Below are 24690 nucleotides of genomic sequence, written 5' to 3'. Positions count from 1 at the left end.
TTGGTGCTACTTACAATTTTGTAAAATGGTTACTTCATACAATTTGTTGTTGTTTTTACGATTTGGTCCCTAAAAACTTTATTTTTTTAAAATTAATCGAGGATTATTGATTAGTTTAAATTGATTCTTTGAATATTGTTTTTAACATAACTATAGATTTGAAATTTATTTTTAAAATTGTTATTTATGAGTGATTCATATGATGAATGCAAAATAACGATTTTGCCCTTGAATGACTTTTGAATAATTTGTTAGATAAGCGAGATTTATAGGATTTGTATGATTATCCTAAACGATTTAATTTCTAATTATGTGTGACAATGTTGTGGTGTGAATGGTGGTTTATGATGTAGTCACATAGGTGACTAATGTGACGTTCCGAATTCGAGTCGGACCATCCCGGTTGGATTTGTGGCACTACAAATAGAGTAATCAATATTCCAGAACATACATGTTTCACATATTATGAATCATGACATAGTAAGTTTGTAACACCCATTACTCGACCCGATCGCCGAGTCTAGGTACCAAGTATTTCTAAATAATCTAAGTTGCTTAATTAAAAATATAGCTTATTCTATTCACAACTTTAAGTACACCATGATTAATTCGAATTTACCAATTAAATATGTCTTTTATTCACAACAGGTTTCAAAATAGAACTACAATTTAACTTTCTACCAGTTCTACACTTCTTATGTACTTTCTACCAGTTCTACACTTCTCACGTACAATTCTCCTTAACAAGCATGAATAATTAATTACATTAACTTGAAGCCTAAGACTTCACTACAGACACACTTAAGCAAATCCTCTGAGGTGTAGCCTTTAGGGTGCCCTTTTTTATGCATACGTTTATGATTTATGCATTACATAATATATATTATGTTTTTGTTTTTATAATATATTATATTTTTGTTTTACTATTATATTGTTTGTGTTTTTATATGTTTACGTTTAGTATAATTATGACAAATCTATATTGTTATTTTTTTAAAATAATATTTATTATAAATATAAAATAATAGAATATAATTTTGAAAATTTTAAATATATATGTAAAAATAATTCATCACCATATCAAAATTTCATATTAATGTCTTTAATAGTCATTTTCTATTTTCACCTCACCGCTACAACTAGATTTTAATCTAAACAAAATGCTATTCTTACTCTCATTGCTACCATAATCAATCTCACTGCTACAATAACTAATTTTACCACCACCATTATTTTTCATCTCACCAAAGTCAATCTCATACACCACCATCATTTTTAATCTCACTAAAACCAATCTTACTAATCCAAAAAAGAAAAATTTAAACCTAAAAGAGGAAAATCTCACTGCTCATAAAAAAAATCGTAAACCGGGAAATGAGGGATTTCAGGAAAACCACAAAGCCTGAAGCCTAAATGTGGGGTTTTGAAAATTTCAAAAGCTGAAGTTTATGCATAATTGATTAGTTTAAATCCCAATTTGAAAATTTGATTTAACTTGAAAAGTGGACTGTTTAAAATTGCTTATGAATAAAAAAAAACATGGTTCAGCATGAAATGCTACTTTGAGATGCAATTCTAAACAAACCCTAACCCTGGCCAAAAAAACCGTGTTGATTCAAGTCAAAAGTTGACGTCTAATATCGGATTCAAACCCCAGACAACTTTTAGCAACTACAGAATCTCGTCAACTCATGGCGGAGTTTTTCTTTTTTCGGCCAAAACCATTGCTACTTAATAGAACAGACAATAAAGCATATATACAGAGTTGGAGTTGACATATCAACATCGGCTTATCATACAAGGGAACTTACCAGGGAAGGAAAATTTTCCCCTACACATGAAATAGATTATAAAACAATGAAAACAAAATGCAAGTTGTAATAGTAAATGGAATATAATGTACATATGGTCCAAACTGATACAAAATTTAGTGCAACAGGCTTAATCAGGCAACTGCATTTGAAGCTTGAAACATGGCGACCTAAGGCCGAGGCTCAAGAATTGTACTTCAGAGTCTTGGATCAATGATTACATGTCTGAAATATGCTACAGAAAATAGAATAAAGCACCCGTACAATCCCATTATCATCTTTTGCTACAGCTGACCTAACTTTTCCTGTTAGAGAACATGAGAAGCAACCATGTTTAGAATATAATAGCAAGCAATATTTAAGCATATCATAACTATGTTACTCCAACTCCTTATTTTTTCCTAGAAGTACTCATGTCCAACATATTCAGAGTTAGAGGGACATGAAACTTTAAGAATACTCCAACTATATGAAAATGCTTTAAAAAATTTAAACATACTGGTGACAGACGCATACCCATATCAAACACAAACCCAAGTCCGAGTAACATAAAATCAGATTAATGTATACATGCATCAATGTTTGATGCACATATATGGATACAAGCCATATAATATAGGACAAGTTGAATAGCTCCTCAGCAGAGCAATTTAGAAGTTAAAAACTTTGTTGATCAGAGATGTTACTACTACATAATTAAATCTCCTTGAGACAAGCAAGAATTAATGTAGAAACTGAACCTGAAGCATCTGCATTAACTTCGGATGCTGCTCCAATAGCTGGCAAAGTTTCTCTCGATCTCTCAACAAAGACTGCATTTAGAAAAAGTAAAGACAAAATTATGATACAGAAGATGTCAAGCAGATGGCATTCCCTCTTCATGAGGTTATACATGCACAAGACTTACCTGAATAGCTTCTGGAGACTGGAAGTACTCATGCAAGGACATTCCAGAATCTTGTTGCTGTGATGTACCACCAGTTTGTGGTGGTGCTTGTTGTTGAGCAAGCTCAACTTGCATCTGTTGTTGCGCTGCTGAAAATTCAGGCTGTTGGGGCTGATAATAAGGATTAACAGGAGAAATATGAGCTTGATGCATCATCGGTAATGACTGTATTTGCATCTGAACAGGGGTTTGTGAAGACACAACTTGCTCCAACTGCTGTGATGATTGCATGGATGGCCTAAGATGTTGAGTTGGCTGCAATGGACGTTGAAGCTTCTGCAGCTGATTAAGAGAATGGATTGTTTGCATAGAAGACTGAGGTATTGAGGGGTTCTGCAAGATGCCAGGAGGGTGGTTCTCACCCTGATGCAGTGCAGGAGAGGTTCCATAAGGTGTAACAGGGATCGAAGGAGGCCTATTAAAAACTAAAGATTGCATCAATGGTGGAGGGGGATATGAAGCCAAGCCAGCAGCTGAAGTAGGAAGTCGAGCATCAATAGTAGGTCCAATAGAACCCTGAGGAAGTTCGGTTTTCCCCATACCAGACTGATTGTACAGTGCTGGTTGGGAAGCAGAAGTATTTAAGGAAGCTAAATTATATGGGCTAGATGCAAATGGAGGCGGTGTTGAAGGAAGGGGTGGTGGAGGCCTAGTAGTTCCACTAGGCGAAGGCATAGAAGTTCTCATAAACTTGGAATCTGACACGGGAATGGAAGATTGCAACAGGGAAGGACTGCCACTAACTGAAGATAAATAATCTGATTGGACCTGCAGAAAAGAAAGTGAACATTTAGAAAGTGTAAGTAAACTATCAAGCTAAAGCAGTGAAAAACAAAAATCTTATTTAGAAAGGCTGTCAGTTGTGAGGCCTATGTAAAGCATAAAACTAATAAATGAGGACAACTAATAAGAGAACTTACTGGCAAAATTGTTGGTGGGGGAGGCATTGGGGGTAAAGGTGGTTGATTTGGCTGAACTTTCAGCTCATACATTCCTCGAGATCCAGCCGCCACAGGAATGTTACCAGCATACTGTGCACTGCTCTTAGGATAGAAGTTTTGTGGAGTTATTCTTGAATCCAGCGACAACTGCACTGATGTTGCAGGTGTATTACTATAAATAGGGGCAGAGAATCCTGAACTATTTGTCCCAGATGCAGAATCAAACCCACTAGAGTTCTTAATTGAAACAGCATTCTTTGAGTCGTCAGATTGCTCAAAAAATTTCTTTTCTGAAGAAAAACTAGGTTCTCGAGTTAAAGACATTTCAGGACGTGAAACTGACATTCTTGAAGAAAACTCACTTTGGGCATTCTCATCAGCATTAGATGCTAAAGGTGTAGCCATGTGAGAAAATTGACTACTTCCATTAACATCACTTTCAGTCTCTTCAACAACAGACTGCGGAGAACTTTGCTCAAAAATTACAGGAGCAAGCTGCTGCAGATTATCATCAGGCTGCGGAAACGGCAACTTATCATCTGTTTCAGATTCCTCACCATCAAACACTATATCAATTCCTTGAAGATCGTCATCGAGATCAGACTTAAGCTGCTTAGACTTGTTTACTTTTTCATTATCTGGGCCATTTATAGGAGCTGCATTCTTAGATTGTGTGGCAGTTTCAGTCCCTGATGCAGCAGGATTTTGACGCTCCCTCTGTCTAGCCATAAATTCATCGACATGAATTGAAGGAGGTCTACCCCCAGAAGATCCTACTCGCGGAACAGCTATTACATTAGAATTAGAAACACCATCAACACTCCTTTCTCGTGCAACATAATCATCCACATGCATTGATGGAGGCCTGCTAGTATTCGGTTTCCGCTGTCGAAAGCTATCCCTTCGAGTAGTACCAGAAGAGGCTGTAGATGGACCCAATCCCCGTTGAAATGCAGTTGGATTTGTTATCTCAGCCACAGAGTTGTCTCCTCTGGCACTCCTATTTGCACTGTCAGCTGCTTGCAGTTTCCTTCTTGTAGGAAGAGCTGTCTGTAACAATCTACCAGGTAATGTTTCAGGCAATTCCCATGAAAACTTGTCTTCAAATCCTCCCGAGTAAAGGCTGTCATCTGCCTTTCCGTCAAGCCCTTGTCCAAAGTGCTGAATTCCAGAAGGAACTTGAACATTGTTTTGTGGAAAAGAAAGACCTCCATAGAGAATAGCATCATCCACCTCAACAGCAGCAGTCAAGTTTTGGAAGAGTAACAACAATGACTTCACAGACTCTGAAACCTGTGCATCAGAGATAAGTTCAAGTTTTAAAAACAAGTCAGGGAAACGAAAGATGCAATCATTCTTAGTTATACCTGATGCATGGAGATATGAATATCGGATGAAGTTTGATAGTCCTCATCATTATCAATCCTTGAACTTAACAGGGTAGAAAATTCCTGAATATATTTTATGTTGTCTTCTGGGAAGCCACCTATCCCAGCCGTATCATCAGGAAGCCCAAAGAGGAATTTCAATGCTACAACAGAATTCATGTTCAAACTGATACAAGAGCACACCATAATTTAGGGACTAATACTCTTCCAATGAGCAGACTAACAAATAAACTAACATGCAGATGCAGACATTATATGGGATCAAACATGAACCAAGCTTAACATATCACAAAGCCTTTGGGAATACAGAAATAAAAAGCTAGGTTGCATTTGGGTTTCAAAAAGATTTCAGCTTTCTTTTTCTGTTTTGATTCCCAAAAGTCCTGTTTCTTTTCTCCAATCCCAGTACAAGCATTTTGTGAGAAAGAATACAGTGTACTCCTTTCTCTATAGAAAATAGTGAAACATGTTTGAATCATTCTCAATTTTCTTCTATAAATGGAGCTGACTTTTCTAAAACTCTTTTCTCTTTTAATCACCAAGAGTTTTTGCAGGAGTTCTCTCTTTCCTATGAAAAAAAGGCAAACCACTACTCTTAAAAACAAACACATCACATCTTCCTGAAAAACATACTTAAGCCATAAGATTATGTTAACAAGTTTAAGATGGTCTAAAACAATGAAATGGCAAGCCCTAGCAACAAAAAAATATTAACCACTATCCTCTAGTCTATGGTAAGTAATGCAGAAACATTATGAAAGAAATCGGTGATAGATGTGTGTATCTTACCTATTCCCACCCATGCAAAAGCCCAAAGTACCTAAAGACAACACATTAGCAGCTTCAAGTGTATAAGGTGGTAAATGATCTTTTGAATCAATGGACTTCAATAATTTTATCCAGCAACATAACAATGGGGGAGATTTTCTCCATTCAGATTCATTAAGGAAATGAAAATTCACATTCTTTTCATTTCCTCTCTCTGATTCAAGTTCATCATGAGTAGAACTGCTGCTATTTAGCAAAGCAGACAGCAAAGCATTACACCCTTCTGTGCAAGAACCCATGTCTCTAAAAGCTGTAAGGCAAGACACTAATTCTTTTCCAACTGGTAGGACCTGTGGGGGAAAAAACGCATTTCGATTACAAGATTAGCTATCTTGTGATCCTAGACTAGGTCTCGATAACAGAATTCAGTAGTCTATCTCTAAAAGTTTTCAAGTCTTCCAATTACCTGGCAAAACTTCAAGAGTTGATTTATAAATATCGAACAATCTTTGGGGCTCAAACTGTCAAATTTATGCCTAGTAACAACAATGATTTTAAGTGAAACCATCATTAAGCAGTAAATATCATGTCCAATCTGCATTTCAAATAAATTATAAATATATAATAGAAAAAACAGAGAATGTCAATACAAGTAATCAACGCACATTTCATGTCTCTCATCATATTGGGAGAATGTTCGAGAACTGCATAGTAGTGAGATAGACTTAAAAACTGGGATGCACAAACTAATCAAAGCAACCCCATATTTAGCAGAATCCCTACACTCTGAAGCCTGCCTCCCGTCTGAATCTGTAGCATCAAAACAACTCTCCAACACTCTTGTTAGAATCTGAGGAAAACCCTCGCCTACCAAAAGCACCTGAGATAGGAAGCACCATGAGCACAATAAACTTCAAATCAAGAGGGGGGGGGGGGAGAAAAAAAATCCATAGACAGATTGTAAAACCTTGGCATATGGATGCTCCAGTAAGCTAGTGAGAAAATCAAGGCATCTATATACCTGCCAAGGGAAAAGGAAATTATTAGGTATAACAGTCTAAACAACCACAAAAAAAATTAAAAAAAAAAGGTAATTTGGGCAAAAAAAACTTAGCAGTTATCACCTTGTAAGCCTCTGTGTCAGATAAAGATGATAAGTCAGAGCTATGATCATGTATCCATGACAATATAGGCCGCAGAAGTTTAGAAGCCTGTTCAGCTTTTTGGCAAGCAATGCGAATTATAAAAACTCGAAGCATGTCTTGTATGACTACCAATGCCTGCTTAAAAGGGATATATTAGTAGAGGCACATGATATAAAGCAAGTTTATCAAAATAGAATAACTACCCTGCCCCAACCATTTCGACATTCCTGCAATATCAAAGATTTCAGATGATAAGAAAACCAAAGTAGCATGCCAATGAAAGAGCACATACGGAGATGGCATAATGTTGGATAATCTGTGCAATTCTGTCAAGGTGTGGTGTCAATTGGTTGAACAACTTCTCAAGGTGACCACACTCTAGATACCAATCAACCTGTCTCTCCTTATGAGGTCCCAGTAAAGTCCCTATAGCCAGTGACCTAAGGGCACTCAACAAGGGCATTCCATTCTTCCAACGCCAGATACTTTCTTCAGGAAATAGATCATTCTTGCAATGCAAAAGGCAAAAGAAACCAGTTAATGCTGCAATTAAGGAAATGCCCATTGGAGCAAAAACATTTCTTAAGTTGAGAGAAGGGTCTTCCATTCCTGATGACAGAAAAGTGTTATTAAGAAAAGCAGCAAACAAAGTAAGCACAGTATCCGAATTTGGAATTCATTGTTTTCCAGGTTGGGATATAGAAAACAAAAGAGAAAGGTAAACAACAAGCAGTCTTGGTCCAAAACACTTCCTTAATAATTACCAACATAGATACGATATAAGCAACAACAAAAAATAACCAGGTAAATATTTCTTGATATGAGTAAGGATACCAGCGTGCTATTAGTATTAAAGAAAAGAAAAATTGAAATACCAAAAGACAAAGTAAACTGCAGGTCTCTTTTGGACCCAAGGCCAGTGATGAAGTAGTTTGAACACTGGCAAGAATAGTGTGGAAGAGGCCAGGACTCCAACCATATACTGGCCAATAAGCAAGAGCTGACACAGAAAGATGGCAGACAGCTTCAAAACCAAGTGCAGAATCAGGATAGGGAGAAGATAAATCAGCTGCACAAGCTGCAAGCTTTGGGCTGCAAGATAGCAATATGCTTAGCACCATTAACTCCATAAATGAGCATGGTATGCAAGAGCTTCCATAGGGAAATATTAATTACCTTACTTCTCGATGCAATCGTAACAATGCAGTCATCAGTTTCGTATTCTTGTGCTGTTCCTTAGCTTCCTATACATAGAGGACAAGACAATTCAATTCTCAAATTTGGAAGATGGTAAAGAATTAAAAAAGGTTAAGTACACTAAAAAATGCAGTTAATTATTAAAAAGAGTCTGATGTTAGGGGCATCAGTATCTAATGAACTTCACAACTAATGCTTCAGTCTTTTCTAAATTGGGAGGAAGAATTAATGCTCGAAAGAGCAAAAAGGAAGCAACCTTCTTCAGAAGTTTATGAAAGAACCAATTAAATCCTCCTCCACTAGCAACTATTCCGATCTAAAGAAGGTGGGAACATATCATCTTCAATCTCACCATTTATTCACTAAGCTTTCCATGATGCTTTTTGCAGGAAGTAATCTTCCATATTGAACCAAAAGATGATTCATTAGGATATAGTCTGACAAACAAGCAACAAACCTGTAATCTTTGCAAAAGTGTGATCAGCAATACAAGTGACGGAATCAAAAGATCAACTAAGCACTGTTCACGGTTGCGTTCCAGCAATAAATCAGATGTAGAATTGCATTCGTTACCCTCGTCAACAAGATAATCTGTTAAAGACAGACATTGCAAACATGCATAAAACACATAATTTTGAAAGGGTTAACAAGCAATTCACATAATACAAATCACAGGTGATAAAATACGGGCAAAAGCATGCTATAATAGAGCCCAATAAAGCTTGATCCTATTGAGATCCTTTAAAGCTTCAGGTTCACTTTAGAGAGAGAGAGAGAGAGGTTTGAGACAACGAGTAAGCCCAAAAAGCTAAGGGAATGGTTAAAACATTAACCAAAAGCTTTACCATATTATTAGATGATGAATGTTTCAATGCTGATTGAATTCAGAATCAGATCCCAATGAGATCATATTAACTTTTAACCATATAAATTACAGAGACATCAGTTTCCATTTATGTGCTGCGATTACCGGTGAGAAATCAGTTAATTCAGTTAGAAATTTTTAAAAGCCAAATTAACCAAAGTTATATATTTTATTGACTGAATTTTATGAATTAACCAATAACAGAATTGTATCAGTTAACTTGGTTGGTTAACCAAATTAACTAAAATCAAATCAAAAGCTTTAAGCCTAAATTCCTACATTAAAGTTTACATTTTCTTGAACTAGTTTAGCTAGAATTTAACTGAGGCATGGCACCAATAGCTCTTACAACATGGTGAGCCTGTTTATTGAGCTATATAAATGACACATTGAGCTTTATCTTTGAAGAGTTATAGCTTATTGAAAAAGTAAATATATAAATGTCAAATTGATTAACATAAAACTTATTAAAAAGGGACAAAACCATAAGCAACCAAATTAATCAAATGAGCCAAGTCTAACCCGAATTTAACTGAATAGACACATTTTAACCAAATTGCTTCAGTTACTTTGACTAATTCAGTTGTAACCAAAAATTGCTCACCCCTAGATACAGTACAATTAAATCAGACTAGCAGCCCAGTCAACAACAATAAATATCAACTTACCATAACTGTTTGAGGACCTCTCAAGCATGTAGCTACAATTGACAAGAACCACATAGATAACTGTGATGGCACCTTCATCATACAAAGCAGCAGCAACAGTCTACAATGAAAAACTATACATTACAAGTCAAACCAATTTAGTTTTAAATTAGACATTATAGTATAAAATTGCATACTGGATTCTCTGAAATGAATGCCAAAATTCGAAATGCAGTTGTCAGCTGGGCTATAGAAGAGTCACGGAGGTTAACACCCTCAAAGGACTTCATAGAGATAATGCTTCCAAGATTCTCCATCACATTAATGTCAGAAGCATTAGAAGATTCTCCAACAATATTATCAACAACATCTGTTAAATCAGAAACTAGAATGTTGGTTGAGGTAAGGTGAGCATCTCCTCCAGAAGCCAAAACAGCAGCATATCTTAGAAGACCAACAGCCCCATTTTTATGATAAACTAAACCAGCATCAATCCACTCCAATAGCCGTGTAGGAGCATCTTTCCTATTGGACCCAGGGGAAGAAGAATGTAAAGCTCTATGAAGTTCCATAGCATGTCCAATCCAAGAGGAAAGAGACGTTGCAGTTGAATCAGTAACAATGACTTCAACAATCTCAGCAGCTGAGTGTAAAATTGCAAGATTAAGAGGTGAAGCACCTGCATATCCAGAAAGTTGCAAATATGAGGTCATTTATATTATGCAATTAAAAAAGAAGCCTTTCAACTAATTTAACCTAACCACAAAATAAACAGTACCACTATTCTTGATGACAGGCTCTGATTCCTTGACAGAATGCAAAGCTTCAATCAAAACAGAAAGCACCTGACAAAAAAGGGGGAAAATAATGGCATTGACATGAACATATGTCGGTTATCAAATAGAAGCCAAGTCTCCGCACGTCGTAAAGAATATAACCATACAGTACATTTTTCAATACCTCTGAAAAAAAACTCATGGCCAATAAAGCTTGGCGTCCACAATCAGACCTGCCAAACATAAAACAAGTTTCAGTCAGAACCACCCATGTAGTTCAATTCCAAGGTAAAAGAAATAGATCAACTAATTCACCTAGCAAGACCACAAAGCTCCCACAATACCCATAAAAATTCTTCAGACTGTGGAGTTGCTGAAAGCAAACGATCTATGGCATTAACCTACAATAAGATACCCACAAATAACTCATATTCAGTCAAAATTTTTAGTGAAATTCAAAAAAAAAAAAAAGGGAGATTATCAATATTCATTTCAACCAAGAAAAGGAACTAACCACCCTCAAATGTGTCTCAACAGTGATTCCAACTTCCTGTGGATTGCAAGTAAATCCTTTAGATATTAAAACAGAAGCATACCGAAGCGGAACACACTCTTCCTTGTTCATAGCATCAGCACCCTTCAGGGCATGAATTAGTGTAGCAGTAAGGTCAGGCTGATGTAGGAGAAAAACTAAGCCTGAAACAGAGGTAACACAGCATCAATCACAACTATAATTGAATTATTAATACAATGCTATCTTCGCTGCAGAGTCATTAACAAAACCTGAGCGACAAAACAGTAGGGAGAGAATTATAGATCCAATGGATGACACAATCTCCAAAGAAGTGTCCACAACATCTGCAGCTTCAGAATGCAAAACAGTAGTTGACAACAGCGCAGCTGATAAAGGAAGAAATCCTCGATCCTGCTTCAAAAGAGACAATATTGAGATAAATAATAGAACCACTATAATTTGATCACACCCGACCAACTCATCCAAAAAGAATTTGGAAAATAATAGATTTCTTGCAGAGTTGCATTACGCCTACAAAACAAAAAATAATAGACGCTCCATATATCATCACAATAACTAGAAAAGAAAGAAAAAAAAAGTTAGGGATACCAAGAGGGATTCTTATGGAAAATCGTAGACGAAGTTTACCCCCCTTCCCAAGCCAATGGCTAAGGTCACTGGTCCTTCATCAACAATGTCTTTATTAGTCCAGGGGATAGTGCCCTTTGTGGTCAGTAGATCATGAGTGTAGTAATTTGTCAGTTTAATTGAGTTTTAGTGTTCTCTCTCTATCAGTATAATTCTATCATATCAGCAACAAACATGGCATACAATAAAAATTATCATATTCTACTCTTCATCTTGCAAAAACCAGCATAAGGTGAGATACAATCGTCCACTTTCTAACCTTATAGTAACCATTTCATCATCTTCGTACCAAATCTATCCTAAAAGAAATAAAATAATGATGAAATGACACTGATTGTGTTAAAGTTTATTTACGCCTTAGATCATAACACTTCTAAAAGATGATTAAACAAGTCTCAGAACAGATCATCTGCTATAAAGCTAAAATCAAATTTGCAAAAGCAACAAGCATGGATATGGAACATTCAAAAAGTTCATAAGAGCTAACTGAGCAACCTACCTTAAGAAGTGCCAGCAAATGCAAGTCAATTTCCCAATCTGAGAAGCAACAATTTGAAGAAGCAATCAACCCACTGGTTGCGTTATACGATACTAATCCATCAGTTTGACCAAGAATAAAATATCTGCTTGCATGGGCTACTGGAGATGGATCTTCAATTGGGCCATGTGAAATTACCAAATGCTGCATCAACATTGAGTACAAACATCACAAAATTACATTTAGAGCAGCCACCACATATTTCGAAAACAACAAGAAAATTAACGCAGTTGAAAGATTGACAACTGACCAGAAGCTTTTTAAGTAGTGATCCAACACCTCTGAGCTTGTTTGAAGCAACATTTGTCCCTTTAGTAGTAGCAGAAAGGCCACCCAGTATGGATAAGATTTCGGACTGGTAAAGAATAAAATTACAAGCAAAGAACTTTAAGATAGTTTTGGATATAAACCAATTGCCCAAGCAAAAAGGCAAGACCAACTTCATAATCATACCTCATATCTCGAAATAACTTCATAAAATCTTAGTCGATGAAGGATATAAGTTGCTAGAGAAGCAACATCATGTCGTGGTTTTTGCAGCAACAACTTCAGCAAGTAACTGTAACCATCACTAGTGCCAGAAGGGATATTTTCATCCTCACGAGGCCACCAACCAAGAAATCCCTCACATCCAACAGAATGTCGAGTAGCCTGCTCAATAACTCCAAGTAGCAACAATGTAATGGTAATCGAGTTCTGCATCTGGTGATCAAAAAGATATGCAAGCTGATCCATTCCCCCACAGTTGACAAAGTGAAAGCAGCTCTCCTTAGTGGAGCACAAGAAAAGAGCCACATTCAACCCCAAGATGACATTCTTACTCTGTAAATTGAGATTAGCATATGAAATATGGATAAGCATTAATTTCATACCGAAGTAATGTTATATCTTTAAATTCAAAAAGGAATGCAATATAATATAAATAACAAGGAAAACAGCCTCTATCTCAATCACCTCCGGTAGCTGGCAATGCCCAAAATTAGAGGAGCTCCTATTGAAATGAAAACATGGTGATAGCATTTCCACCAACTGTTTGGAAGAAGCCAAATCAGCATCAGACTCCATAAAGATACATTCTGTCAATGATTCAGAGGACTTGTTCGTGGATTTACGTTGAAGAGTCTCATAGAGCTCAAGCAGCTCTTTTCTGGCCTCACTTATACCATGGTTCAACTCCTTAAAATCTTTGTTTCTTCCTGATGTAAGATGCTTCTGATTGATTGCATTAGATTCTAAGTCAAAGGTTACAAATGAAGCAGCCGCTAATGCTAGAGTATGAACAACTTTATGTACTTCGTGACCAAGGTTTGGCAATTCCAAAATTTTCAACATTTGCTGCAGTAATTGCTTAACCTCTACTGACAAATCTAGTGTGACTACTGGTAAAGATAAAACATTTAAAGAAGATAATGATTCCTCAAATGTCCGATTAAACGCACGTAAGGGAAGAGGTAGGTCTTCAAGCTTTCCGTCAGCAGAGCTAACAAGATTAGTTAGAGAGCTATCATCGAATTCAATGTTGAACTGCCCCAAATCCTCTGCTGTATTTCCATATATGATCAAACTTAAACTCCGGTAGCTACCTCTTACAACTAGATGGTTGGTTACAACTGCCTGCAAAAGATCACAGTACAATTTTAAACAAACTCGGTGTCCACATATAGCTTTCTCAAAATAAAGACACACCAGGTGGACAGATAGGAAGCATAAAATACTTTTAAATAAAGGATAGATAACTATAAACGGGAGATGAGAAGATAAGCAGAGCTATCTTATGCTAAAGATGATAAAAGTTTTCTGCAGCCTCAACAAACTGTTTAATTGCACATCCCATCAATCAAATTGCTAATGCTAGCAAATTCCCAAAAAAAAATTTGTTAATTCAGTCTTTTTAAAACATTTTATTATGCAGCAATCAACCTATAGGTGTACATAAATGCATATATATGGATAAAAGTGCAGGCTTACATAAACCATTGCATAAAGTGAGGCAACATAACCTGAAAAAGTTCAAATTTAGAATTCAAATAAATCCCAATGGTATAGGAATGGTAGAATCACCTCAACTTCAAGCACATTTGATGAAGAATGAGAATATAGAAAAGGCTGACAGAGGCGCCTAAATCTTGTCTCTCCCTCACTCTGAACAAACACCTCCAAAGCAAATGAAGGGGGTGAAGTGGCCCTGTATAAATTACAGCATAGAAAATTAGGTTTTCAGAAACCTCAATATTCCAATAACTGAGAAGCACAATAGCCAAATTTATGGCATCAATTAAAATAATGTATATCCTTCCTACTAGTTTGCGCCTAACCCCAACAATGGAACACATGCTGAAATTTGTTATTAATATAATAATGTATCATACTAATTAAACCATATACAAAAGAACATATTTGTGATGCACCAATTACTGTTTATAATCAACAAAGTCTCAGATTTCAAATCTGTCAATTAACAAATTCAGAACTCCACATTCCTCGCTCAGCTGGATGAAAAAATCATGGTAAGATGCAAGGGTTTGAAAGCACTCAATCTAGGCCATGATAAAGCAGGTGCAAAAGGCTTCGACTTCCTCGCCTGTTTAAGAAGCTGTTGTTGCTTGAGGTGAATCAGTTGAGTTTGGTCCTAACGTATATAAGAGAGAGGCTGCTTTTAGGTATGAAAAAGGTAGATGATCTTAACTATCAATTTCATAAGAGAAGCAAGAGAGGTAGATGAAAGGTATGCCAGTTTCATTCTTGCTTTTGCTTATCGGGGGTTTTGGCAGAATTGGGTTCGACTTTTCAAAGCCGATTTGATAGGAAGGCAAGAAGAAAGAAATATTTCTAGACGAAGAAAGGGAGAGAAAAACATTGCCACTCTTGAGAGAAATTGGATAAGGCAGAAAAATAAAGAATTGGCAATCAATAAATGGAAGAAAAGAAAGAGGAGAAGTCTCATCTCAACATATTAAAACAATTCAAATCAATTCATCAATCAACAATCATTTTCCTTAAATTTATTTTGACTCGCCTAAAGGAGGAACAATTCCCACCAATTAACCCCTGCTTACCATTCCTATTCTTTTGCTGTTCTTTCCCTCCAACGAAACACAATATAAGTGCCAAATTAAAACTTCCACTACTGAACTACATCATACCAACAAAACAACATATAATATATTTCAGGAGAGGGATATGTCAATTGTATACATACTTCCCTAGCTTCTAATGACCATAATTCAATAAAATCATGCGAAGAAAACAAAATTATAACACCAACATTATCATGTACATGAACAGTTCCCATGAGAAAAATAACCCTACAAACTGTAGGAAGCTTACTAGCTTAACATACCCAACAAGCGATACAGCTTGAGAAGCTGAGGACGCATTCTGTTCAAGGAACTCACACGCAGTTATAACAACTGGTTCAGCAAACAATACCTGAGAAAAACAAGAAATCAAAATCAAAACACAACCGAAACCCATAAATTAAATTCTTATAAAAGAAAATGCAATACTACATTCAATCAATAAACCAAGAACCAACGAAACATTCCAATAAAATCCTGGATTACCACAAAAAAATATCATTTAATTATTCCTTGCCAACCCATTTCATAAAATGCCAAAAAGGGAAGAAAGAATCCACACCAAGAAAACAAGATACCTCGTCGACGTATTCGTCCAAGTGAGTGTGAACAAAAGTCTGAGAAAACAGAACGCAGGGCTCGGGTCGACCCATTTTGGTTTAGGGTGTTAGTTTATCGATCTTCGGGTCCGATTAACGAGGGGACATGAAAATCTGAGGAAAAATTCTGGATTTGGGTTTGTTTAAGATTTTTAGGGTTTTGGATTTGATTTCTAAACCCCCGCCGCCGATTAAAGAGTGTTTGGTTCTGGTTGAAAGGGGGTTCAGTTTTTGTTTTTTGGCCTAACCGGACCTTGAACCAGAGAGGGAAGGCGGAGTTAGAACAAGGTTTTACTAATTAAAATTAAATACCTTCAGATTTCAAAACTTTTCTTTTTTCCTATGGAGATTTCAAGATTTTTCTAATTTGATCCTTCGTTACATTAAGTAATAATTAGATGGTTAAAATATGTCACAAGTCCCTGTACTCTTTTTAAATTAAGAATTTAGTCCTTTTAGCTTTATTTCTAGGAATTTAGTCCTACTTTTCAGATTTCAAAATTCAGTTTCAAATGTTAATATTGTTAATTTTATTAAATTTATTGGTGTGACATTTTAAAATAAAATATTCACTTGGTAGTTATATAACTAAAAAATGGTGTTGTAATTAACATAAATTTAACAAAATAATTTTAACACGGTTAATAGTTGGACCTAAATTTTAAAATATAAAAAGTAGAGAGACTAAATTCCTAAAAGGAGAAGTATATGGACTAAATTCCAAATTTTGAAGAGTATAAGGACTTATGGGATATTTTAACCTATTCATAATTTAGTTTTTATATAATAACAATGATAAATTTAATCCTTAATATTTATATATTTTATCTATTTGACCATAATTCTTTTTAGCTAAATTTGCCTCTAATCTATTTAAAAGAATCAATTTTATAATCAACCTTTCAAAAGAGTTGAATTACTATTTTTAACAAAAATATTTAATAAATCGTTAAATTTTTAAATATGACAACCCACGTAATACGTCATACTAATTTTTTAACTTTTTATAATTTTTTTATTTTTAAATTTTTAAATTATTTGTTGACGTAAGATAAATAGTGTAATGTTAGCATGAAGTACACACAGACTCTCACGGGTTGTTACATTAACATCAATGAAAAGTTAATGTTTTGGTCAACATTTCTGTTTAAAAAATTGATTTTACTCTTTTTTAAATGTTAATAACCAAAGTTAGCTAAAAGTTAAAAACCAAATTGATAAAAAACTGTAAAAGTTGAGGTCTAAATTTATAATAATTTATATATTTAAGGGTAAACTACAAGTTTAGTCATTATATTTTCTAAAAAATATGTTACGATCAATAAACTTTTAAAATTATTATATAACCACTAACGTTATTAATCTGTTATATTATGATCACTTAGTCGATAAAGGTGTAAAATAAGCTAATATGGCATGTTAATGTAATCATTTCAGATGAAATTTTAAATTAAATTATACAATTAGTCCCTATACTTTTTCTTTCTGAGCAAATTTTTTTTCCCTTTTTATTTCTTTATTTTCCTTCTCTTCTTCTCCCTTCTATTTTCTCACATTCTTCAATGGCTACCATTTTTTCTCCCATTATAGACAAAGTTTTAAAACATTTCTTTGAACTCCATTAATGGAACTTAAGTCACTATAATGGCAAAAAAAATAACCCTTTAACATTTTCAAAAAAAGAAAATATAACAACCCGTAATTAAAGAAAAAATCCACATTCAAAATTCTAAATTCAGATACACTATTAGGTATAAAACGGAAATATAAAAGAAAAATGAAGAACATACAAATTTTGATTTTTGGCAACAATTCCACATCCAAGATTCAAAATTCAGATACAAAAATGGGTTTAAAATGGGATGCATTAACAACTATTCCTCTCTTCAAGCTCTTTTATCTTTTTTTTTTCCATTATAAACCCATTTTTTAACTAAAATTTGAATTATAGTTGTGGGTTTCTTTGACTACGGTTTTTATGTTTTTTTTTTAATATGAATGGATTATTCTTTGTCATTATCATGACTTAAGTTCCATTGATGGAGTTTAGAGTGTTTTTTTTTTTTTTAAGTTTTGTCAAAAGATAATCATTGAAGAAACAGAAAACAAGAGAAGGAAAATGTAACTATAACACTCCTAACTCATATCCATTGCCGGAACAGGGTTACGAAGCATTACCGGAGTTTACAGATCAAATAAGCAAACATTTCATATCATATACGTTCATGTCAGAAACCAATCAAAATTAAACATATTGTCTTTTATACGAGCCCTTGGGGCCCAAAATACGCGTTAGAAATAAGTTGGGACTAAATCGGATACTTAAAAAATTTTTCAAAAAACATTGAAATTTTTCAAAGTTGTAGAGGTCACACGATTGTGTGGCCAGGCCATGTGACTCACATGGTCAGGAGTCATGCCCGTGTCTCAGGCCGTGTGGGCATTCGAAATAGGGACGCACGGCCGTGCCTCAGCCCGTGTCCATGCCCGTGTAACTCTCTGACTTGGGTCATATGGCCAAGTCACACGCCCATGTGCTAAGCTATATAAGTATACTGACTTGCATTCTTAAGAAGATACAAGGGACACACGGTCGTGTCATTTGGTCGTGTGTCACATACTCTTGTGTCTCTGCCCATGTGGATTAAAATAGGTCAATTTCCAAGCCACATTTCTCACCCAATTTGACACCAACCTAACTCAACATTTTTGCACATCAACAAGCCATAATAAGGCATTCAAAACAAGGCAAAATCAAGCCTTAAACATGAAATATCACCACATACAACCAATATGCCCTTAGGCACCTCAAATGATGACTTAAAAACATGTCAACCAAGTATCCAAACTTACCTAAATAACCAAATACATATATGCATAATCCCAAATGGTACCAAATATACCATTCTAACAAACATCAATATGATAAGACCACATATATATACATCAAAATATACCAAACATAAGTCATTTAAGTGGTTAATCTCAACAAAACACTTATATGCCAACATTAGCCAAATTAACCTATACATGCCATTATAACCGGAATTAATTTACTGAAAGTACCAAAAGAGCCGATGGATAGTGTGAAATAGCTCCGACAAGCTTCCAACCCGAACGAGCTTCCGAATTACTATAAAACACAGAAAATAACAAAAAATAAGCATTTAAGGTTAGTAAGTTCATATAACAAGAAAATTAACTTACCATTTAATCACATTTAAGGTAAGCATACAAAACATATCCAAATCAATTTGGCCAAAAGCCTAAACACATATCCTCAACATGTTAGCCATGTAAAACACATATAATAGCCAATAAACATGGATGAACATAACCACTAAGCAAGTTTCATATACATGTATCATCCATTTCATGTTTCAATATATCATGCAATATCATTTCTATGTATTTCATGTATATACCTGTAATAGTTCGTATAAACTCATATTGTCTCATAACAGAACATCGCCCGTTAAACATTTTAAAATATCGTTGGATACACAGGTAATACACACAAGGTGTACTGAACTGTAAGCCGTCAATTTATGTACATGTATGCTCATGCGAGCTATGAATTGGTATGCTCTCACGAGCTGTGAATCGGTAAGCTCATACGAGCTGCAAATTCGAAGTTCATACATGCTGCAAATTGGGAAGCTCATATGAGTTGTGGTGTGTCTGTAACACATTCAGGACCCTAATCAAATTAGTAACTATAACACCTCCTAACCTTATACTGTCACTAGAATAGGGTTACAGAGCATTACCAGACATATCGAACAAATTACGAATAACTCACAAATAATTAACATACAAAGTATAAATTTAATCCTTAAGTCCCTATAATGGACCCTCGAGGCCCAAAACACGTATTAGAAGTGGATCGGGACTTATCCAGGTGCTCGGAGAATTTCCGTAAATTTTAAATTTTTTTAACTCAATATAACCTCCTTTATATACATTTAACCTCCTTGCAATTTCAAACCGAAACCAATCTAATACCAATGATATAACCAATTCAATTCATATATGTAAACATCTAAAACATACCAAGATTAATACTAGAATTTACTATATGATCATTCATACCATTATTCAAATTAAATTAAAAGTTCTATTCAATTATCAATTCAAACATAATGTCATATTTATACCATTTCAAATATTTAATCGTTCATTTACCAATTTAAATCATTACATATTATCCTTACAATCCAAAACCACATTAATTCAAAATACAAACTAGGTACATGCCACATATACCAAAATAAAATATACATCACCAAGGTTGCTGAGATCGGGATTGGTTGGATCTTGGACCGATTTTGACTCCTCTTGACTGCATACGAGAAAATAATCAGTATCTTGAGTATAGACATACTCAGTGGTATTACTATAATTCAAACTATAATAACAATAATTCAAACTATAATAACAATAATGAAATATAAATATTAAACATGTAACAAATGAATTTTCTCAAATATTAACTCATTCTTAAACTTCATTCGTTAATAATAGTAACACAATTTCAACTATTTATCAGTTTCAATCAAATATCATAGACTTCAATTTTCTTCACTACATCAACATTTAGTTCATGCCTTCCATTTTCAATCTCAATTTCAATCCACAATTTAACTTTCTCATTTCTTTCATTATTTTAAATAATACGTTCAATCTAATTTATTTAAATTTCTCATTTTAGGTTTTCACCCTATTAACAAACCTGAACTTTGGCAGATATACGGATCCAACCAAACACACCAGAATGGCACCCAGTGCCTCATCTGATAGTTCGAAATAAAGTTGACACCCAGTGTCTCATTGTCCTAGCCAAAGTAAAGTGGTACCCAGTACCTCATCGAATCTATCCGAAGTAAAATAGTGACACCCAGTGTCTCATCGACTCAAGGTTGAAGTATCCCTAAACACTTCAAATCCTATGGCATGCTAACTATATCCGACTTAGCCCGACTAGTTAATAGGGTATTTAATTCACTTTCTCTATTTCAATCAATATTCACATAAATTCCACTTAAATCACAATTTCACTTTCATTTCAAAAATCCACTTTCAAAATTAAATACACTTTCCATTCACCAATCAAAATACAATTCAATACTAACAGATATTTCTCATTCAATTCAACTTCACTTTAAATCCCAAATTCTCTTTCAATTCAACAAATCAATCATAATCCAATACTAAAATTTATTTAAAACCATTTCAATTATCATTCAATTCCATAACAACACTTACCTCATAATTTACTTAACAAATACATAATTTAATTTAACATTTAATGAATAAATAAATAATTTAAATTATAGTAATACAAACCCAATTTATTTGATTACTCATCGATGACTTTTTCGTTTCCTTTCAGTACCAATGCCTCGAGTTCTTTGCTAGCTACGAAAATAGTAATAATTTTCACTATTAATTACAGCATTAAATTATAATAAATAATTAAATTTTATTCAATTCACCTTATTCTCAATTTAATCCTAACTAAGTTTACTTACTTTTCTAACTTAATTCATACTTCTTTTCTACTTAATTTCTTGCCATATTAAACTCAACTATTCAATATTTATAATAAAACCCTAATTTAAAACTTCTTACAATTTAATCCCTATAACACAAAACTTATAGCTTCTTTTACAATTTAATCCCTTTATTAATTCTAACTTGAAATTCATTTAATTAAATCCATAATTTCACAATTTGTTTAACATGAACTATACTCAAAAACTTATGAACTTTCAATATATCAACTTAGTTTCATCAAAACCTTATTCTAAAGCTTCTAAAACATCAAAATTAAATAAAAGGACTTAATTGACTTACCGATTAAACTCTAAGCTTTTAATCCTTAGTTTCTCCTTTTCTTTTCTTTCTTCTTATTTCCGTATGGTTCTCTCTAACTATTTCTCTTTTCTTTTGTTTCTTTATGACTTTTATATATATATATATATATATATATATATATTAGTTTATAATAATAATTATTATAAAATCTATTTAATAACAAATGCTTATATTACAATTGGTCAATTATATGTTTTACACTTATCTCCATTTATTTTGTTTACCTCATAAAAATCTTATAATTTAATTAATTATCTAGTAAACATCTTTTATTAAATAATAATAAATATCTATTGCATAATTAATCATATATACACATTTGTACTCACAATTTATTACATTTGTACATCATCTATGCCATACATTTGTCAAAATCTTAATTTATTTAGCACATAAAAATCTTATAATATAATAATTTAATTAATAAATATCTTTTAACTTAAAATAATACATAATAAATATCTACTTACCAATTAAACATAAATATTACAAATGTATGTATTTTATTAATACACTTGTATTACATCATCACCTTTCATTTGTCATGATTTTATTTATTTCATTTATTTTATGTAATTTAATATAAAAATTTATTTGCTTAAATAATAAGTAATTAAATAGAAATATTACAATTGTATAAATATTATTATTATGTATGTATCATTTAATCACCCTACATTTGTTAATTCATTAAACTATTCATTAATTTAATAATATTATACTAATTAAATAATAATTTATAATTTATATCTTAATATTAATTAATATATATATAATAATAATCTAAAAAATCTTTAGATTTTTCATTGATTTGTTGCCTCAACTATGCTAAATGGCCTATTTTCCATTTTGACCCTTTTATTTTCTTTTTAATCTACAATTCAACTTTTACCCTTTATTCACTTTAGTCTTTTTTTTTATTTAATTTCTCTCAATTAAGCTAAATTTACTCAATTAAAACCTAATTAGACACACTGCTAGACTCATAGGTATTTCTAATAATTATTTATGGGTTCAGTTTATTGAGACGAAGGCCCAATAATATACTTTTCGATGCCCGTGCGTTTTGGGTCATTACAGTAACCTTAATAATATGTCATTTGTATCCTACGAATTCCTAAGGTTCAAACAAGACTCAGTAATCGTCGGATATGTGATCAGTATTTATACATAGCAATTATACCACATACATATGATTCAATTAGAACATATAAATACTCAATTTAATTACACAAACTTACCTCGATGAGTGTACGTAAACACGAAGGCGACTAATCCGATATTTTTTCTTTACCTCGATCTAACTCTGTATGATGTCTAACAAGATCTATATGAATAAATTTAACTCATTTGAATACAATTCCCATTCAATTTAATCCAATGTGGAATTTTGGCAAAATTACCATTTTGCTCCATACTTTTAATTCCTTTGTAATTTAGTCCCTAGGCTCGAAAAATGAAATTCATACAATTTAATCCTTACTCAAGCCTAGCCAATTTTTTACATATTAATAGCAGCCAATATATTTCACAATTTCACAAATTTTACCATAATTTATCACCTTTTTCAATTTAGCCACTAATTGATGATTTCATCAAAATTCTCTTTACAAAATTTGTTTATCTAACAACAACCATTCATTTTCTATTATCAAAATTCAAAACTCAAGTATGTTCATCAATGAAAAAACCCAAATTATAACAGCCCATTTTTAGTCAAATTGGAATAGTGGTTTCAAGACCAGAAATCTGAGGTCAAAATAATTATTTATTTATTATTTTAATATCTATAGCATTATAAAATGATTGTGTGAAAATTTTGTTAAGAAATTTTATCGTTTGAATGGTCAATTTGATAAAAAGGACTAAATTGCGTAAAGTGCAAAAGTAGAGTTATATTAGCTAAAGGTGTCTAATAGCTATGGAATCTTAAATTAGAGGTCCTTTTTGTAATTAGACTATGGTTAATATGAGCCGACAATGATGGACATGTGTTAAGTGATTTTAATGAATTATAACAAAGGTTAAATTGGTAATTTAGTTAATGAAGAAATTAAATAAAAATAACATGGCTATCATCTTTCTATTCTTTTTCTTCAACTAATTTTAAAGGGGAGAAAAATCCATAGCTAGGGTTCTCATTTGGCCAAGCTTCCATTGTCTATTTAGGTATGGTTTTTTTTCTTATTTTTAATAATTTATACGTTTTTGAGATTGTTGCAGCTTAATCTAGCTAGTCCAAAGACTAATTTACAAAATTGTTAAAGTTTTAGGGTTTTTCCATTGATGAATATAGGTGTATTTTGGTGTTTTATGATAGAAAACGTATGCTTGTTGTTAGATAAACAACATTTGTTAAGTGATTTTTGGTAAAATTGCCAATTAGGGATTAAAATGTAAAATGTGTAAATTTTGTGTTAAATTGTGAAATAAACAGAAAATATGGGCTAATATGGGTCTATATAAAATTTATCTAGCATGGATAGGGACTAAATTGCATGAATTTATATTTTTATGAGATAAGGACTAAATTGTAAAATGTTGAAATATTAGGGGCAAAAGTGTGAAGTTGCCATAATATGCATTTTGAGCTAAATTGAATAGAATGATAATTAAATAAGTTAATTTTGATTACATATAGATCAATAAAAGCAAAGTTTGGATTTAGATCAGGGGAAAAACAAAGTTCTAGATTAGTCGATCTACTTCGTCATTTTTGTGAATCGAGGTAAGTTCATATGTTAATAAGCATTAATATAATTGTGTTTTTAAATGCTTCATTATTGAATTATTTATGAATACGACCTTGCGGATATGTTCAATGACGATTTGGCTATGAGAAATCCCGGTTGAACCTTAGGAATAGATTAGGATACGTATGACATGTCATTAGGGGTTTTGTGATTTGGGTGCTAGTCCGCACATCCAACCGGCGGCTGAGTTATCTGGCATG

At 33.3% G+C, this 24690-nt stretch overlaps 1 protein-coding gene across 1 annotated transcript; it reads right to left on the bottom strand.

Annotated features, from left to right (window-relative positions):
- Nucleotides 1–1700: 1700 nt before the first annotated feature.
- On the bottom strand, nucleotides 1701–16234 carry LOC108464909 (protein virilizer homolog). Its single transcript, XM_053027178.1, has 28 exons — nucleotides 15840–16234; nucleotides 15525–15613; nucleotides 14246–14369; nucleotides 13139–13798; nucleotides 12638–13006; nucleotides 12435–12539; nucleotides 12146–12328; nucleotides 11268–11409; nucleotides 10999–11180; nucleotides 10800–10885; nucleotides 10669–10717; nucleotides 10487–10553; nucleotides 9906–10387; nucleotides 9730–9829; nucleotides 8654–8787; nucleotides 8176–8243; nucleotides 7875–8091; nucleotides 7292–7507; nucleotides 6979–7134; nucleotides 6822–6875; nucleotides 6520–6734; nucleotides 6321–6390; nucleotides 5876–6204; nucleotides 5066–5252; nucleotides 3678–4991; nucleotides 2719–3525; nucleotides 2552–2623; nucleotides 1701–2116 (listed from the first exon to the last, which is right to left on the bottom strand). Exons 1-28 carry the CDS (start codon nucleotides 15912–15914, stop codon nucleotides 2096–2098), a joined length of 6573 nt encoding a protein of 2190 aa, XP_052883138.1. The 5' UTR covers nucleotides 15915–16234; the 3' UTR covers nucleotides 1701–2095.
- Between the last annotated feature and the right edge of the window lie 8456 nt (nucleotides 16235–24690).

This window comes from Gossypium arboreum, chromosome 4, assembly GCF_025698485.1.
Source record: "Gossypium arboreum isolate Shixiya-1 chromosome 4, ASM2569848v2, whole genome shotgun sequence".
Classification (NCBI taxonomy): domain Eukaryota; kingdom Viridiplantae; phylum Streptophyta; class Magnoliopsida; order Malvales; family Malvaceae; genus Gossypium; species Gossypium arboreum.
Note: the sequence above shows the minus strand (reverse complement) of the source record. Positions and strands in the feature narration are given on the sequence as shown.

Excerpts from the sequence above, each read along its gene's own strand:
- LOC108464909 (XM_053027178.1), bottom strand. The coding sequence starts at position 15,914 with ATGGGTCGACCCGAGCCCTGCGTTCTGTTTTCTCAGACTTTTGTTCAC. Across the intron at positions 13,007-13,138 it reads GGCATTGCCAGCTACCGGAG|AGTAAGAATGTCATCTTGGG; the intron begins GTGATTGAGATA and ends CTCAATTTACAG. Across the intron at positions 5,253-5,875 it reads TTTTGCATGGGTGGGAATAG|TTTGAACATGAATTCTGTTG; the intron begins GTAAGATACACA and ends CTCTTGTATCAG.